The 19,244-nt window shown below is 40.4% G+C and overlaps 1 protein-coding gene across 2 annotated transcripts in view; it reads right to left on the bottom strand.

Annotated features, from left to right (window-relative positions):
- Nucleotides 1–19,244, bottom strand: part of STARD3NL (STARD3 N-terminal like) — a 63,741-nt gene that overhangs the window by 19,295 nt on the left and 25,202 nt on the right. Inside the window, exons 2-5 of one of the 2 annotated variants that reach the window (XM_077269259.1) lie at nucleotides 8,460–8,571; nucleotides 8,113–8,273; nucleotides 4,737–5,020; nucleotides 1,324–1,401 (exon numbers count right to left, since the gene is read on the bottom strand). In XM_077269259.1, coding sequence (XP_077125374.1) covers nucleotides 1,324–1,401; nucleotides 4,737–4,961 — 303 coding nt within the window. In that variant the 5' untranslated portion in view covers nucleotides 4,962–5,020; nucleotides 8,113–8,273; nucleotides 8,460–8,571. The remainder of the gene's footprint in view (nucleotides 1–1,323; nucleotides 1,402–4,736; nucleotides 5,021–8,112; nucleotides 8,274–8,459; nucleotides 8,572–19,244) is intronic. The other variant, XM_077269260.1, reaches the window with a different exon arrangement.

The following is a 19,244-nucleotide window of genomic DNA, read 5'->3' as shown; positions in this document are numbered from 1 at the left end:
TGTGGCCATAAATTAGCTAAGAGGAGCACAGAAAAAGAGACACAGTTACAAACTCCTGGTCACATTGTTAGAAGAGGTCACTGCCAAAAATCACAGATAACTCATTCTGCTACCACAAATAGAACACACAAAGGCTATAGAACATAAATGGTGCAACATTTTTAATAAAACCCAATAGCATAATTTTTAGCCCCATGTACAGGTATTTAAGTTAAAATAAAAAATGGTTGTAAAAAGGTGGTGGCCAACCACTTTAAGGGCTTTGGAAATTTCTATTTTCTGGCCTGGATTTTTATGGAATGATAGAGAGCATGGGGTTTTATTCTTTCCTGGCCTGGTATTCCCTGCAGCCCTAAGTCAGTCCTAGGCTTATTTATTATTTAGAAAGGTGTGCACTTCAGTAGGAGAAAGCTGGCTGAAGAGGCAGAACTTGTCTGTTCAGTAGACTGCTCGTCTCCAGTTTGTGCTAATGGTGTGAGAATGCACATGGCCTTTTTGTTTCTGTTTTGCATGGATGGTAGTGGGCCACCTGTATAGTCAGGAAATCGATGTCTACTTAGTGTTCAGCTGTGCAGGGGTTAATTTGTTTTTTGTGTATGGATGTAAAAGGTGAAGCATTAATTTTATACACCATTTATAAAGAACAGGAGAATCGCTGTCTAGGACACAGCTAATCTTACACATTACACACAGTTAACATTTTAACTAAATATATATGATATTCAGTTTGAAGGGAACCTGTCATGTTTGATACATGGTTAATCTGCAGGCTAAAAAAGCGTTAGGAAGGGGCTTGGCTGGTGCAGTGAAAGTGCAGCACCCAGGAGAAAACAAACTTTATTCCTCTCAGGAGCCGCCAGCTTTCAGTCACGGGGGCACGGGCAGCATGGCTACAGTCATCACTCAGTACAGTGAGCAGCGCCTATAAGGACCCCCCGGGACTTGGAAAGACAGCCGGCACTGTAGTGCATCAGTCCACAGACAGCTGACTGTCAAAGTGCCAGGGCGTGCTCACAGCCGCTGCTCACTATGTACTGAGAGGTGACTGTAGCATACGCTGGCCGTGCCCGTATGACTGAAAGCTGGAGGCTCCTGAGAGGAGTAGACAGTTGTGTTTTCAGTAAGGTGGTCAGGCACCTTCTTAATGCTAATTAGGTTAATTTAATACCTGCCCAATGGCGTTATCTGATGTGACAGGAGCCCATTAATGTACCTTTATTCCAATACTCCATTCAAGCCTCCTTCTTTACTACTGGTTGCAAGCTTATACCCCTCTATCCCAGATGTTCAGTTATTACACCTCTTACTTCACATAATACTTACAAAGATGTCAAAAAATGAATAGTAGTAGTCATAATGTAAAACCTCTGTCTGCAGGGCATCTAGAATATTAACTTTTGCCTAAAAGAAAGAAAAAACTATTTTACTAAACACTTCATATATTTTAGCACAAAATCCAAAGACCTTAAAATCAATGCTAGTTGCTTCAATTCCTTTTAAAAACTAGTTAACACATTGCAAGAGGAGTGTAAATGTGTGTAATACACCATTTATAAACACATCAGTAAGAATATTGCATCATCATCATCGGCACAAAGTACAACACAACATATTTTTACCAAACCCCAAACACACAACAAAAAAATCAGCAAGAATCTCAAGAGCGTGATGTGGGTTTTAGAATAGTGGCCGCACGTAAGCTTGAAGTAACACGTGCAGTAACAATGTGACTGAATTATTGCTCTGAAAAGTAGTCCAAACAGTTTTCTCTTCCTTTTTTTCCAATTAAATGGATTGTATAAGTATTTAATTTTGGTACCATTTTTCTATTACAAAACTACAGTGAGAAAGAGTTTAAAGAGTAAAGGTACCTTCACACGAAGCAACACTGCAGCGATAGCGACTACGATGCCGATCGCTGCAGCGTCGCTGTTTGATCGCTGGGGAGCTGTCACACAGACCGCTCTCTAGCGACCAACGATGCCGAGGTCCCCGGGTAACCAGGGTAAACATCGGGTTGCTAAGCGCAGGGCCGCGCTTAGTAACCCGATGTTTACCCTGGTTACCAGCGTAAAAGTAAAAAAAACAAACAGTACATACTCACCTGCGCGTCCCCCAGCGTCCGCTTCCTGACACTGACAGAGCGTCGGCCCTAACAGCACAGCGGTGACGTCACCGCTGTGCTTTCACTTTCACTTTAGGGCCGGCGCTCAGTAAGTGTCAGGAAGCAGACGCTGGGGGACGCGCAGGTGAGTATGTACTGTTTGTTTTTTTTACTTTTACGCTGGTAACCAGGGTAAACATCGGGTTACTAAGAGCGGCCCTGCGCTTGGTAACCCGATGTTTACCCTGGTTACCAGTGTAAAACATCGCTGGTATCGTTGCTTTTGCTGTCAAACACAACGATACACGGCGATCGGACGACCAAATAAAGTTCTGGACTTTATTCAGCGACCAGCGACATCACAGCAGGATCCTGATCGCTGCTGCGTGTCAAACTAAACGATATCGCTAGCGAGGACGCTGCAACGTCACGGATCGCTAGCGATATCGTTATAAAGTCGTTTCGTGTGAAGGTAACTTAACAGTTGTTTAACCCCTTAGTGACAGAGCCAATTTGGTACTTGATGACCAAGCCAATTTTTACAATTCTGACCACTGTCACTTTATGAAGTTAAAGGGAACCTGTCAACCCCCCCCCCCCCCCCCAGGCGTTTTTAACTAAAAGAACCACCTTGTGCAGCAGTAATACTGCATTCTGACAAGGTGGCTCTTTTAGTTCGGGTCCCTGGCACTGCTGAAATAAATCGCTTTTGAAATTTGTCCCTCATACCGTGAAATCACCAGGGGGCAGGTCTTTCCCCACAAATCCAGACGCCTCCCAGCCATCGCTCATGGCCTCTGCACGTCGGGCGCTGCCTCCTCTTCCTTCATTAGCGTCCCCGGCGCCTGCGCTGTAAGTTCGAAGGGCAGCGCCACTGCACATGCCCGAAAAAAAAAATAATAGTGCAGGCGCCGGGAACGCTAATGAAGAAGAGGAGGCGGCGCCCGGCACGCAGAGGCCATGATTGACAGCTGTGGTGCGTCTGGATTCGGGGGGGAAAGACCTGCCCCCCTGGCGACAGGTTCCCTTTAAAACACAAAAATTGAGCTTGGTTTGAGTTGGTATACATGCAGCACATAAACGCATGTTCACATTGGCCATAAAATATACAAAACTTACAAGAAACAAAATGAGCAAAAACCCTGCTGCAACCAAATAAGTAAAAGAAGCAAAAGTGCATTTAAATAACACAGAGTTCCCAGCAACACTGTTTTTGATCAAAAATAGCATAGAAGCCATCCTACCGTCGACAAGTCCGTTGACTCTGATCGAGACGGTCCTACGCTGTCTAATATTAAAAAGCTTACCATGTGTCAGAGTTGACCTCAGTGTGTGAATAAGGACAGACAAAAGGACATGAATATGCGGCTCCACCCCTATGGGAGTGGGGTCCATATTCATTGCTGTAATGAGTGGTACCATGTGACCGCTCAATGCAGGAAGAAGCTGTCAGCGCCCGGAGAACCAGGGACCTGCAGGGACCGCGCCAGGAGCAGGTGAGTATGATTAGACAGCTGCCGCTCCCCCTTCCCTGCCGACCCCTGGGAATGACTCGAGGATAAGCCGAGAGGAGCAATTTCAACCTAAAAAAATGGGCTGAAATTCTCGGCTTATACTCGAGTATATACGGTATCTCTTTTTGGGTGCTATTCTTCCATGGAGACAACTTCTGACCAGAATTCTCTGAACAGTAGATGGGTTTAGTTGGGTTCCATTGGCTGATGCCATTTCTGAACTGATAGTACAGCTCAACATCTTTTAATTACGAAAGAAAGCAAGCCTGATGTATCTTTCATCTGCTGTAGTAAGTTTCTTTGGCAGATGACTGGGTCTACTTTCCTCGATGTTGCCTATTTCTAAGTGATTCTTCAAAAGAGCTTGAATAACATATCTTGAAACCCCGCTCTACTTTGAAATAATTGCAAGGGAAACCTTGATGATACACTATAACTACCTGGTATCTTGTTACTCTGCTCAGTCTTGCCATGTGGTATGACCTGTGTGATGAAAGGAGAACAAAAAGTCCTGGAAGTGAAGATACACCCCCCCCACAGAAACTAGACCTCAACATCATGAAGTCTGTCTGGGATTAGATGAAAAGACAGAAGGATTTGAGCAAGGCTACAGAATATTTGTGGTTAGTTCTCCAAGATGTTTGGAACAATTTCCCAGATAAGTTCCTGCAAAAACTGTGTGCAAGTGTACCTAGAGGAACAGATGTTGTTTAAAAACAAAAAATGTAAAGGGTGGTCACACCAAATATTGATTTCATTTAGATTTCACTTTCGTTCACTTTGCATTTTAATTACTAATAAGAAAATATAAATTATTATATTTTTTAAAGCAGTTTTACTTTGCAGCATTTTTCCAACTCTGTCTAAAATGTTTGCTTAGTGTTGTGTTGTACCAGGCTGCCAACTTTGGGTCAGGAGACCAGCGGCCAGCCTAAGCATCGTGGTCCGTAATTCATGGACATTTGAATGAGGACCAAGCCTTTACAAAGAATTTCCATACTCAACTTTTTAAGTTAAACTAAATATGTAATTCAAAAATATACAACACTGCCTACTAATGAGAAGGAAAAAAACGTTATGACCCACACAAAGGAATATATTTAAAGGGAATCACTCACATTTAGTTCTATGATCCACAACAAAGCGACAAACAGGAAATCAAAGGTGACAAAGAGGCAGAAAGTTCTTCTGACATCAGATATGCTTTTTTTCCCTGAGCTCTCATATGACTCAAGTCTTGCCACCAACTCAGCACTATTAATTGAATGGACGTCAAGCAGAGAACCGTGAGAATCCAAGACCCTGTTCCTTGCGTACTCGTTGTCAACCGTCTGCTGGTTCATTGTGACTGAGCAAAGGATGGCTTTTTTTCTTCTCTATCATCACCTAAAAGTATTTGTACCTGTGAAAATGAATAAACTGGCATTAGAAGAAATACATAAGGTCAAATACCATCTGTGTTACAGAGCCAGCTGCTTAATAAAATTGGTTTATTAAACTAACGGTCCATCTTGAATAGAACAATATGAATGGAGTTGCCATATTTCAACAACCCCTTTCTAGGAGTGAAGGACAACTAACAAGCAGTGGCAGATCCACTTAATACAGGAATTACAAGGAGGGGCATAGATTTACATGACTGCAAATGGTACTACAAATCCCATGTAGGAAGAACAGCAAACCTCATAGGCACAAAACTGAGGGAGTCTTAGTAACTTGATCTTAAGACCACGGCAGCTTTCACATTAAAAATGGTTTCCGTCACATAGTTTCTTAAGGTGGCCATAACGCATTAGATGAATGCTGGCAGCATCGATGGCCATGACTCCACTGATACATGAATGCTTCGCTCACATTTGTATGGAAAGATATAAAGGTAGAGTTGAAAAGTGTTTGACCAACAGTTATCTAAAGTTTCCGGCCACTGTAGAGGGTTATTTTGATGTTCTTTTTTGGTAAACTTGTAGAGTGCCTGCAAAAATAAGCAACTTACCAGTCATTAAAAATCAAGAATGGTGTGATCTTACATTTTAATATCAACTGTTCATTGCTTAGGTTACAATCTGAGGCAGAGCTATCTTCTGGGCAAAGTCCTGCCCAGAGCCCGGAATAGGTCATTTACATAAAGAGATAAAAGATGATTTATGAACAACAAGGCATCTGATATGAGGCATAAAGGTTTCTCTCTTTTTAGCAGTGTATAACCCCTATGTCCATAGTAATAGTTTATACAGGTCAGATTCCCGTTTAGGTGAGGACAGCATACATTATCTCATTCATGGACCATAAAATCAGTTGTCAGTTTTGTTCTCCAATAACTAATTTGGTAATGAATTCAGTTTTATGAATCTTCTAAAAAGCAGTCATGCCTAGTTATACAGTAATTTGGTAGTGTGGGCTTTATCTCTGCATTACTGGGTAGATTTGCAATTCAGTCTAGAAAAGATAAGTGACCTCTTCTGGGGGAACTAAAAATGCATAAGTCATTTTTTAAATAGAACTTCACATAACAACACTCACCACAAATTTCTGGAAAAAGAGTTATACAAATTGCAGAATTTATTTAGCCCCCTCCCCCCTGAGCCTGTTTTCACCTTCCTCACAAGGCCAAATTTTTCAAATCTGACCACTGTCACTTTATGAGGTTATATCTCTGGAACGCTTCAATGGATCCCACTGATTCTAAGACTGTTATTTTGTGACACATTATATTGTACGTTAGTTGTAAATTTATGTGAATATGATTTTCATTTATTCATGAAAATATCTGAAATTTGCCAAACATTTTGAAAAATTTGCACTTTTTTATTTGAATACCCTTAGAAACAAATAGTCATCATACTTGGATTTGTTTTCCTTGAATTTCAGACCATTATATAGTAAAATGAAAGGTGCCATTCAAAACTACAACTCGTGCAACAAAAACAAGCTCTAAGGCTACGTTCACATTTGCGTTGTGCGCCGCAGCGTCGGCGCCGCAGCGCACAACGCAAACAAAAACGCAGCAAAACGCATGCACAACGCTGCGTTTTGCGACGCATGCGTCGTTTTTTTCATTGAATTTGGACGCAGCAAAAATGCAACTTGCTGCGTCCTCTGCGCCCCGACGCGGGCGCCGCAGCGCCGCATGCGGCGCAAAACGCAAGTGCGCCGCATGTCCATGCGCCCCCATGTTAAATATAGGGGCGCATGACGCATGCGGCGCCGCTGCGGCGCTGGCCGCAAATGTGAACGTAGCCTAACATGGCTATATTGGTGGAAAAATAAAAAGGTTATGGCTCTTGGAAGATGGCGAGGAAAAAACGAAAGCGCAAAAACAAATAATTCCCTGGTGAGTTAAGAAGAGTTTTTTGTACTATTAGAAGTAGATTATTATCTTTATAGACAATTAGTAGGGAGTTCTCATTGATGAAATGGAGATCTAGATTGAGTGCTGTCCTCTCTTTCTTTTTCAATGGCTCGGTGTAAAATCTTTGGAAGCTGATTTACCTACAGCTCTGGCAAAAATTAAGAGACCACTGCAAAATGTTCAGTTTGTCTGATTTTTCTCTTTATAGGTATATTTTTGAGTAAAATGTAAATTGTTCTTTTATTCTATAAACTTCTGACAACATGTCTCCGAATTTCCAAGCAAAAAATTTTGTAGTTTTTTTCCGAAAAGGAGAAATGGTCAAAATAAAAAAAGTAACACCCAGTGCTTTCAGACCTCAAATAATGCAAAGAAAACAAGTTCATAATCATTTAGAAACAACAATACTAATGGTTTAACTCAGGAGGAGTTCAGAAATCAGTATGTTGTGGAATAATCATGAGTTTTAATCAGCAGCTTTCATGCGTCTTGGCATGCTTTCCACCAGTCTTTCACACTGCTCCTGGCGCAAAAATTTAAGCAGTTCTTCTTTGTTTGATGGCTTGTGACTATCCATCATTCTCCTGATTACATTCCAGAGGTTTCCGATGGGGTTCAGGTTTGGAGATTGGGCTGCACATGACAGGGTTTTGATGTGGTGGTCTCTTGATTTTTGCCAGAGATGTATGTGCTGAATTTGGTGTCTACTGGTCCAGTTGTTTGGCCATGCATAAAAACAGTTAACAGACATGAGGAATTATATTTTTAGATTTTTTTATTAAACAAATGTTTCAAGTATGTTCTCTGCTCATTAAGCGTGGCCAAGTGACTGGAGCAAGCGGCACCACATTTGCTACATAGATAAATCAGGTGCTTCCGAAGACTTTACACCAGGCTCCAGCTCTCTAGGACCTACCAATAAAAAATGGACTACAAAAGCAAATAGTCATTTAAATCTGTTCAGGACATCACTAGAGACGTTACATTTCTGCTCATAACTCATACATTGGCTTCATGTCAGTAGAAAACAACATTTTTAACCCCATAGTTCTACAAGTAGTCTATATAGAAGAAGCACAAACACATTACTAGCCACTACAGTGAAGGTTGAGAAGAGCACTACAAATACAATACTGTGTACTTACTTAGCATTCCTATATACCTGTAAGAATCATTCTTCACACTTCCCTATCCACACAATAAAACACAAGTGTTTTCTCACAGATCACATGTTATTGGCCAGATTCCAGACAGCTTCGCCTTCCTCATGTGATAGCATTGTAAATGAAGCCCGTGTCACTGAACTCTGTGCAAAGAGGAAACCGGAGATAAAAGAAAGAAGAATTCATTTACATGAGTGAAACTTCTCTTCTGTGCTATTTTAGAGGTTAGTAGAACAGATATAACAAAAGTTATAGGAGGGATGTCTGTAGGCAATAAGAAGTGTAAGTACGAGGTGCGGTAGAACTTCTCCAATTTATATGACTGTTACCTTGTAATCACAAATTCTGCTGTTCCTGTTATACCGTGACTGAAGGCAAGACGTCCCTTTTGTCACTTTCATCCGTTGTGCGCACTGATATCAATCTGGCTGATCTCAGAACCTGACAATAGAAAAATACAAAAGTGTCAGGAGCCGATGATTTGAGACCTTGCAAACCTAATTGCGAAAATAATATATTACCCACACTAAAATGTCCTGGCACGTCACCTTTTCTAAGCAATTATAGTAAAATATTACAAAACATGAAGGCCAAATGAATAATCTCAATCTGTAAAGTGAAGAAACTTACAAGGAGAGATCGTGAAACAATTTAATGGCAGTCACTGTGTCACAACTGAAAAAGGTCCAAGGATTGATAAGATTTGGAGTCCATAAACTTTTGCTATTTTTTATATGTTGCTATTCTCTTAATTGTAGGCAGATCGGTGGGGAGTCCGAGTCCAGAGACCCTCACCGATCTCTCAGAAACATCCCGATAGGTGCACAGCTCAGGAGAAGATGGCATAATGCAGGCAAAGAGAAGCTGAATCCAGCAATGTATCACTTAGATTACTGGGTGCAGCCGTTCTGACACAGTTTTTAGATTTAGCAATACAGCAGAGCTGAGGAAGCAAACCCCGCCCACACCAGGCTCTGTATATACAATGTCCATAGACCGTCAAGTGCCTATCACAGGAGGCGGCGTGTTTTCAGATTACATAGCAAAAACCTACTGACAGATTCCCTTTAAACAAGAGGTTAGCCAACTTCTGTCTAAAGCACACAGCAAGTAGTTTTGACAAGGCAGTTCAATCTTTTAGATGTTTTTTTCAGCACTTTTATAGGCGGAATCTGCCTGTGACAGTGCTTTGTACATACTTAGGATATATTCGCTCAGTTTTTATATGGAAAATTTTGAAGTAACTATAAAATCCATTTTGTTTTTTACCTGACAATTTTTTAAGCATTTTCCTTTTACCGAGGTGTTGAAAACCTCACTGAGAAAAAAAAGAATTGACCTGTAAATTAGAGGCAGAATCCTTATGAAAGCCTCTCCAAACTTGTCACTGTCAATTAAAAAGGCTGTAAAACACCGCGCTAGAAACAATCCTTCAGAAAAAACTTCCGAAAAAAATGTTTTAAGAAAAACAAAACAGAGCTTCCTGAGGTGGATTCCCCAACTCTAAAAGATATCAATGTGAATGTGCCCATATGTATTCTGAATACCCCCCCCATTTTGTTCAAAGATGACAGCACTCTGTTACATTTACTTTGCAAGTGGGACATATCACACTTAGCACTCACATTTATTGCTGCTAAATTTCAAGGGAAATACAAGGGTAGAGTAAAACATGTCAGTAGGGCTCACAGATCCTCTTTAAAATAAAGATGTATAGTAAATTAAGGTTAGGATAAGTTTTTGGTGCGTTTCTGATGGTGTGTATTTTACACGCCCAATCAATGCATCATCTTACAGTTCCAGCAAAGTGGATAAGATTTACAGAAATCTCATGCCCACTGTGCTTATTTTTTACTTTAAGGCTGTGTGCACACATAGCAGATCTTTCGCGTTTTTTTCGCGTTTTTTCGCTATAAAAATGCTATAAAACCGCGAAAAAAACGCTCACATTAAGCATCCTATTTAATAGAATGCAATCCGCATTTTTTGTGCACATGCTGCGTTGTTTTCCTGTGCGGAAACGCATTCCAGAAAAAAACGCAGCATGTTCATTAAATTTGCGGAATCGTGGGGATTCCGCACACCTAGGAATGCATTGATCTGCTTACTTCCCGCATGGGGCTATGCCCACCATGCGGGAAGTAATCAGATCATGTGCGGTTGGTACCCAGGGTGGAGAGGAGACTCTCCTCCATGGACTGGGCACCATATAATTGTTAAAAAAAAAGAATTAAAATAAAAAATAGTGATATACTCACCTTCTGACGCCCCGGAGTCTTCCCGCCTCTCAGCGGTGCACGCGGCCGCTTCCGTTCCTATAGATGCTTTGTGTGAAGGACCTGTGATGACGTCGCGGTCACGTGACTGTGACGTCATCGAAGGTCCTGCAATCAAAGTATTTATAGGAACGGAAGCCGCTGAGGAGATCCGGGGCCATCAGAAGGTGAGAATAACCATTTTTAAATTATTTTTAATATTCTATCTTTTACTATTGATGCTGCATAGGCAGGATCAATAGTAAAAAGTTGGTCACACTTGTCAAACACTATGTTTGACAAGTGTGACCAACCTGTCAATCAGTTTTCCAAGCGATGCTACAGATCGTTTGGAAAACGCTAGCATTCTGCAAGCTAATTACGCTTGCAAAATGCTAGTTTTTTGCAGGAATATGCATGCCATTCCGCATGCGATATACCCACGGCAGGAGTTGCAGAATTGCCGCTGAAATTTCCGCGGCAATTCTGCGATGTGTGCACTTAGCCTAATTGTTTGAAATCCGTAACATGTCAATTTCTCTTGCTGGTACGTTGAATTTTATGTGCAGATTTTTCCCATAGAATTGCAGAAAATCAGTAGGTAAGTAATGCACATGTATTCTTAGTTTTTTTCCGCTGCAGAAATGTATAAAAAAAAAGCAAGTAATTCACACATGACTATCATAAGTTTTGTCAAAGCCAAATATCAGAAAGTATCAAAAGCAAAGCAGCTTCATTTAAAACCTTGACATACCAACAAGAGACAAAATCTCTAGTGTTAAAAACAATAAAAATGCAATTAAAAATGCAAGTGATCTAATTTAGACAATAGGTGGAGAAAATCTGCAAGATCAAAAACTCATCTTGGGAACATAGCAGAAAATAAAAACATTCTCTATATAATTATTTAGAATTAATCTTTTTAATTATCTATTAAAAGACATATTTATGCAGAGTTGGAACACAACTACAAAATGCACACCTTCCATTAGATCTACAGAGATACGGCAGGATAGAGTGCTGAATACATCCATTATTTAGTCTCTAGAAAATTCCACAATGCAATGTTATCAGCCAAAAGAAAATCTGAACTGCAAAACTGCTGCAAAGACAATGTGCCCGATGCATCAAAGTGTCTTTTCTGGAATAGAACACATGGAATTGTCACAAAACTTTTGTGTAACTCAATGCTATACAAAAAAATTAACACATGAAGAGACATACAAAAAGCTAAGGAAAGTCATGATGCCAGCTGAAATCTATCAGTAATTAGAAAGCAATCCTGCCACATAGTGACTAATAATATCAGCTGGTTCAATTGATGGTCCATAAAAAGGTGTCACACAAGAAACATCTCATGATGGGTAAAAACCAGGGCTGTGGAGTCGGACTCGGAGTACAAATGTACCGACTCCGACTCCAGCTTTAAAAAAAATGTATTAATATTTCATAATTGAACTTTCATATGAATTTTATAAATGTTACTCAAATATATATGTTCTATCAAACTATGAACAACAGTAATAAGCAGTTCTGCTGGAGATAGAGACATTTCTTACTTCTTGTGTCACTGTTCTCCACTACCCTTATCTAATCTTATACTTGGTTAACCTCATGCTGCCCCAACCCCCCTACTTACAATGTATGAAACTGAAAGTGAAAATGTGTTGCAAATTCTTAGTAGTAAAGCTCCTCCTCTAGACTAGATGTTTACTAGGTGTGCGTCTTCCAAGCATCTCACAGCTGCTACTCAGAAGAGGAAGACTGTAAGAAGTATTATCCTTTCAACAAACTTTGCATCAGTTAACTGTGAGTACATGAGGAATATCAGTATTACTGACCACTATATCAGTTGTACGACCTGGCAATAATTTTGTACAATTGTTTTTAGGAAAAACAATTGTCATTTGGATTGTGAATGCAGAATTAAAAACCTGAGAATGTCAAAGAAGCATCACATTAAATCAGCTGTATTTGAACATTTCACCATCACTCAAGATAGAAAACATTATGTCTGTCAGTGTATGACAAATGATCCAGACGAAAACAAATGCTGTGAAGCCAAGATCAGTGCATATTCAGGCAAAGATAAAAATGCTCCTACCAGAGCTTCTAATCTAAAGAGACATTTACAGCGCTTTCATCCAGAAGTACTGAAAGCAGTGGATGAGAAAGACTGCATCCAAACCAATGAACCAGTGCCCAGCTCTTCCAGCCAAACAAAGGAGCAGAGAACTTTGCAGCCATCAGTTGCAAGATATTTTGTCAGTGACAAATTTACTGTGACAATGACAGTAGATACATTTAAAAAACAGATCATAGAGCTTGTTGTAAAGGATAGTGTGCCTATTTCATTATTTTCACGACCAGCTTTTATGTGTCTGAATGGGGAAATGGCCCGCAAGCTTGGCGTTTCTCTGGAGAGAGAGAGTATTAGAAAATTAGTAATCGAAGAAGCTTTTAAACAAAAGGAAGAACTTAAAAAAACTCTCAAGGGACGCTTTCTGTTTCTTAAAATGGATGCCTGCACACGTCACAGAGTGAACTATTTTGCCATCAATGTCTGATTTGTTTATGACAAAAATGAAATAGTTACCAAGACATTGGCAGTAAAAGACACCAAAGCTCATCACACCAGTGAGTTTCTCCAGGTCTTGGTGGAAAAGGTTCTGCAAGACTATGAACTTAAAAAAGAGCAAGTTCTTTCTGTCGTAACTGACAATGCTTCAAATATGATAAGTACTATTAAGCTAATGAATGAGAGTAATGATGGTGACCAGCAGCTAGAAGAACATTCTGGGTCCACAGACACAGAAATGTTTGAAATAGAGGAACACAGTATTATAACTGAGGAGCAAACTGAAGTTGCTTCAGACGAACAGCAACATGATAGTTTAGATGATCTTGTTGAAACTGTGTCAATACATTCTTTCATTCATCACATGCGCTGTGTTGTGCATACGCTACAGCTGGCTATAAGAGACAGTCTGCAAGAAGGACATGCTGCTGCACTGATTGGCAAGGTGAGAAAATTGGCTACTGTTGCCAGAACCCCTAAAGTTGACTCAATTTTGAAGAGACGTGCTGGAAAAGGGGCAATTATTGATCAAGTCACACGATGGGGCAGTACTTAATGATTCAGCGCTTGGTTGAACTGAAAACCTTTCTTGTAGACATGGCTAACCCTCAACTGATGCTAAATGAAAGTCAGTGGAATCAGGTGACTGAGCTGGAAAAATTGCTAGAGCACCCATTTACAGTGACTACAAAATTACAAGCAGAGGACTTAACTCCAGGTATTTTCTTAAAGGAGTGGAAGAACCTGATGTTTCGCCTGTCCCAAAGAGGAGGGTTAATTGCAAGTGGCATTGCTACATCAATGAAACGGAGAGAGGAGCTACTATTACAAAATAACATTCTTTTGGCAGATGTTTATGTAGACCCAATGCATCGGATTCTTCTAGATGATCAACAGCTAACTAAAGGAAAAGAAGCTCTGTTTGAAATAGCAGTAAGGATGAAAGAGTTGCAGAACAGTCAGGAGGAACAAGAAGAATTTTGTCGTCCTGCCACATCTTCACCCTCATCAACTGATGAAGAATTTAATTTCGAAAAATATTTGGATCACAAGGACCGTGCAAAGCGTTCCCACATAGAAGAAGAGTCATCCCCATCAAAGAACACAGCCAGTACATTTCAGCAGAATTTTTCATGTGCACTAAAAGAAATTGAGAAATTTGACCGTTCATCAAAAATAACAGTGCAACAAGCGATTCCTCTGTATCCTGACATTGTCAGAGACGTTGCCCGAGTGGTTACTGCTTTGCCACCAACCCAAGTTAGTGTAGAGAGGTTGTTCTCTGCTCTCAAAATAATTAGATCAGATTTGAGGGCATCCATGAAGGAGGATCTGACAGAGGCAATACTTTTTCTGAGGACAAATTTATAGATTTCTTCTTAACTGCATAACAGTGTTTATTGCATATTTACTTACAAGAGTTTAGAAAAGTTTATAAAAGTTATTTGCTATATTTTAATTGTATTCTAATAAATATAGTTTTTGCTCTAAGTGGTCTGATTACTTATATGATGGTGAGAAACTGAATATGCACAATGTTAATATTTTACAACAGTAAATTTATTGTTACGAATTGGCCATCTATGAAGGAGTCGGAGTCGGAACCTGATAAAATCCAGGAGTCGGAGTCGCAACTGTGGCTTACCGACTCCACAGCCCTGGTAAAAACCAGTGAGAGGTCTTAAGACCTTTGCAACTTTATTGTTGCAAAAGGTACTGATGGCATTGGTCAGAGACGAATTTCTAAACAACTAAAGGTTCTAGTGTCCACTGTTGGGGCCATAATCTGGAAGCGGAAATAACAATTTCACCCGGCCACGACGAGGTACTCCCTCCTAAATTTCAGAGGAGTGAAAAGAATTACCAGAAGAGTTGTCCAAGAGCCAAGGACCACCTGTGAAGATGTATAGAAGGTATAATTGTTTCACAGAAAACTATAACTAATGCACTCAACCTTCATGGCCTATATGCAAGCTCACCAAGCAAGATTCCATTGCTGAACAAAGAGCAACTCAAGAACATAAAGTTTGCTCAATAACTTTTACATGCCACTGTATCTATCTTTCTCTATCTTTGCACATCTAACACCTATACATCTGTCATTGGTATTCTTGATTCTATTTCAGTATTTGGCTCACTGATGATGCACACGGACGGCACACACATACATATGTATGCCACAAGGATGGTGTCACACTGACCTCACCGGTACAGTTTTGGCCAGTACAGGAATCACCGGGACATGTGATGGGCGACTAATGTTCTGTAAGAGACTCATTCTTGCAGTTTTGACAGGGCTAATCTGTAGGAATTTACAGTACAAAACAAGTGGTAAGGTTTTATAAACCCAATTCATATGTAGTGGAAATCTGTGTAGAATTCACTGCACGTTGTGGATTTGAAATTAAGTCAATCCTGTTGCTGAATATGATCACAGCTTTCAACCTTTATAATGCAAAGGTTGAAATGCATTGCAAATTAGCAAAAAAAATCTGCACCTACACAAATGGTTTCTGTGTGAAAAATAGCTGTGGAAAAACATTGCCCGTCTTGGCCTTTTCTGCTGTGCTGGACCCCAGAAAAAACTATTCTTTTAGCTTACGTAAAGAGGCTTGAGTAAGGTTCCATGCACACATTTAATTACATATATCAGATCCATACAGTTCACCATAAAACCAACACTAGAAGCACTAGACATATTTGCTGATCCAGTGTCAATGGCCAAGTAAATTTTTCAGCTGCAAAAAGATCTCTTGATGAGCTGAAGATCATGAGACCTAAAATCAAACAGAACCTTTGGCCTCATATTTTTTCTTCTTCTCCAGATAGCTAAAGCAATAAACCTGTTATAATCAGTGACTATGTTAAAGCATATTTCAAGAATTTTAGTACAGGAATGATTTACACCATACTTATTATTGTACAGGACTATGGATGTGAGAACTCGAACTGTGAAGTTAGGGGTCCATACCAGACACCAAGTGTCTGGTACCGAATCTCAAACACGGAGTTCTTACCGTACATCCAGTTTACTGTTCGGGTTCAGCTGACTAATATAGCTTGTTGAAAGGCTGCAGTGCAGCCAATCAACAAGCTTTTCCGGTGTGGGAACTTCTGGCACCATCACAGCCATGCAAGTATTGGCATGGCTGTGATTGTCAAGCGCACCACGTTGGAAAAAATAAATAATATGTATATTTAAAAAAAAAAAAAGTGGCGTCTCCCCTATGTTTGATGACAAGCACAAGTAAAGCAGATAGCTGTGAGCTGAAGCCCTCAGCTGTCTGCTTTATCTTGGCTGGCTATCAAAACAGAGAGATGGCAGCTGCTATTCTCAGACTGGGAAGGTCCATGGATATTTGGCCCTCCCCAGCCTAAAAATAGCAGCCTGTAGCTGCCCCAGAATATGAACATCCATTAGATATCCCAATCTTTCCGCTTTGCCTGGCTCTTCCTTCTTGCCATGGTGCATTGGCAAGTGTGGTAACTGTTATGATCCCAGTGGCTTAGGATCACAAATCTAATCAGCTAAGTCAGAGATAACACTGGCCAACAGTGAAAATGTTTCTGAAATGAAAATAGCTGGTTTGTAATAATTTTAGCATCCTAAAAACGAATATGTTACTTAAAAATCATTATTAGCTCTTGTTGCTGAGATACAGGTCATTTAAGATTATTATGCAGGAAAATAGGGAAATTTTGAATTTTCAACAAATGTGTATTGGTAAACCTGATTACAGACCTGTTGAACCAATGTCAGCCATTTTATTCATTGTGTCTGCATAGTTTGTACTAATTGAAGTCTCTTTCTCTTGTTGCAGTAATTTTGTGGAGAGAATTTACACTTTGAAAATGCCTCGTAAATGTGCAAATATTGTTAACAATTTTTGTTACGTGTGTGGTTATGTGACATTTGCCAACCAAAGAAGACCAATTACTCCACTTGTGAAGACTGCTTACCATCATTACTTTGCTTATACGTGGCACTTAAATACGTGGCACTTATACGTGGCACTTAAATACGTGGCACTTATATACGTTGCATTTTGAGACCTATAATTTTTCCACATTTTGGTCCACAGAGTCATGTGAGGTCTTGTTTTTTGCGGGACGAGTTGACGTTTTTATTGGTAACATTTTCGGACACGTGACCATTTTTTATCACTTTTTATTCCGATTTTTGTGAGGCAGAATAACCAAAAACCAGCTATTCATGAATTTCTTTATACCGTTCTGCGTTTGGTAAAATTGATAAAGCAGTTTTATTCGTCGGGTCAGTACGATTACAGCGATACCTCATTTATATCATTTTTTAATGTTTTGGCGCTTTTATACGATAAAAACTATTTTATAGAAAAAATAATTATTTTGGCATCGCTTTATTCTGAGGACTATAACTTTTTTATTTTTTTGCTGATGATGCTGTATGGCGGCTCGTTTTTTGCGGGACAAGATGACGTTTTCAGCGGTACCATGGTTATTTATATCCATCTTTTTGATCGCGTGTTATTCCACTTTTTGTTCGGCGGTATGGTAATAAAGCGTTGTTTTTTGCCTCGTTTTTTTGTTTTTTTTCTTACGGTGTTTACTGAAGGGGTTAACTAGTGGGACAGTTTTATAGGTTGGGTCGTTACGGACGCGGCGATACTAAATATGTGTACTGTACTGTGCAATTTATACTCTTGTAATGAATTCTTATCGCTACCTACAGCACATACTTCCATGGCGTGTATCTAAAAAACGAGAGCTAATTAAACAATTCTGTGGGTATATTTGAGTTTCTCGACCCAAAATTAGTAATATTTGCCTATTTTCATCAAAGAAACATAAAAAAAGTTGTTTTTTGTTGGCCTGTGAATAGGACAAGCTCTGGGGATGTGGTAACTGGACTGACCGCAAACCTGATCCTAACCAAACACACTAAAGGCAGCCGTGGAACGTTTCCTGAAATCCTAGACGTCTCTTCACGGCCTGAGAAACTGACTACCCCTAGAGATAAAGTAAGACCTCACTTGCCTCAGAGAAATAACCCCAAAGATATAGAACAGCCCCCCACAAATAATAATAATAACGGTGAGTTAAGAGGAAAACACAAACGCAGAGATGAAACAGGTTAAGCAAATGAGGCCCGCTAACACTAGATAGCAGAAAATAGCAAGGGATCTGTGCGGTCAGTAAAAAACCCTATACAAAAATATCCACGCAGAGAATGCGAGAACCCCCACACCAACTAACGATGTGGGGGGAGCAACTCAGCACCCCAGAGCTACCAGCAAGCAGAGAAATCACATATTAGCAAGCTGGACAAAACTCATAATATTCTAGGAAACATATTGAACATAGATGAGCAAGAATAAGCAAACAGAACTTAGCTTCTCATGGAGAGACTGATAACGGATGTAGACAGGAGCAATCAGAATAGCACTGAATACAACGACAGCAGGCATAGACTGAGAGTCCAAGTGAGCTTAAATAGAAAACCAGCCCACAGATAACGAGACAGCTGATGCCAGTCACAAACCTGCAGAAAGACAGCACTCACACAGTACCACTTGTGACCACAAGAGGGAGCCAAGAAATAGAGTTCACAACAGTACCCCCCCCTTGAGGAGGGGTCACCGAACCCTCATCAAGACCCCCAGGGCGATCAGGATGAGCCGCATGGAAGGCACGAACCAAATCGGCCGCATGAACATCAGAGGCGACAACCCAGGAATTATCCTCCTGACCATAGCCCTTCCACTTAACTAAATACTGAAGCCTCCGTCTGGAAATACGAGAATCCAAGATCTTCTCGACCACGTACTCCAATTCGCCCTCAACCAGCACCGGAGCAGGAGGCTCAACAGAAGGAACCACAGGCACCACATACCTCCGCAACAAAGACCTATGGAACACATTATGAATGGCAAACGATGCTGGGAGGTCCAAACGAAAAGACACCGGGTTAAGGATTTCCAAAATCTTATAAGGACCGATGAAGCGAGGCTTGAATTTAGGAGAGGAAACCTTCATAGGAACATACCGAGAAGACAGCCATACCAAATCCCCAACACGAAGTCGGGGACCAACACCGCGACGGCGGTTGGCCTTCTCCTGTGACAACTTCAAATTGTCCACCACATGGTTCCAAATCTGCTGCAACTTATCCACCACAGAATCCACCCCCGGACAGTCAGAAGGCTCAACCTGACCCGAGGAAAAACGAGGATGAAAACCAGAATTGCAGAAAAAAGGCGAAACCAAAGTAGCAGAACTAGCCCGATTATTAAGGGCAAACT

Source organism: Ranitomeya variabilis, chromosome 6 (genome assembly GCF_051348905.1).
Source record: "Ranitomeya variabilis isolate aRanVar5 chromosome 6, aRanVar5.hap1, whole genome shotgun sequence".
Taxonomy (NCBI): domain Eukaryota; kingdom Metazoa; phylum Chordata; class Amphibia; order Anura; family Dendrobatidae; genus Ranitomeya; species Ranitomeya variabilis.
Note: the sequence above shows the minus strand (reverse complement) of the source record. Positions and strands in the feature narration are given on the sequence as shown.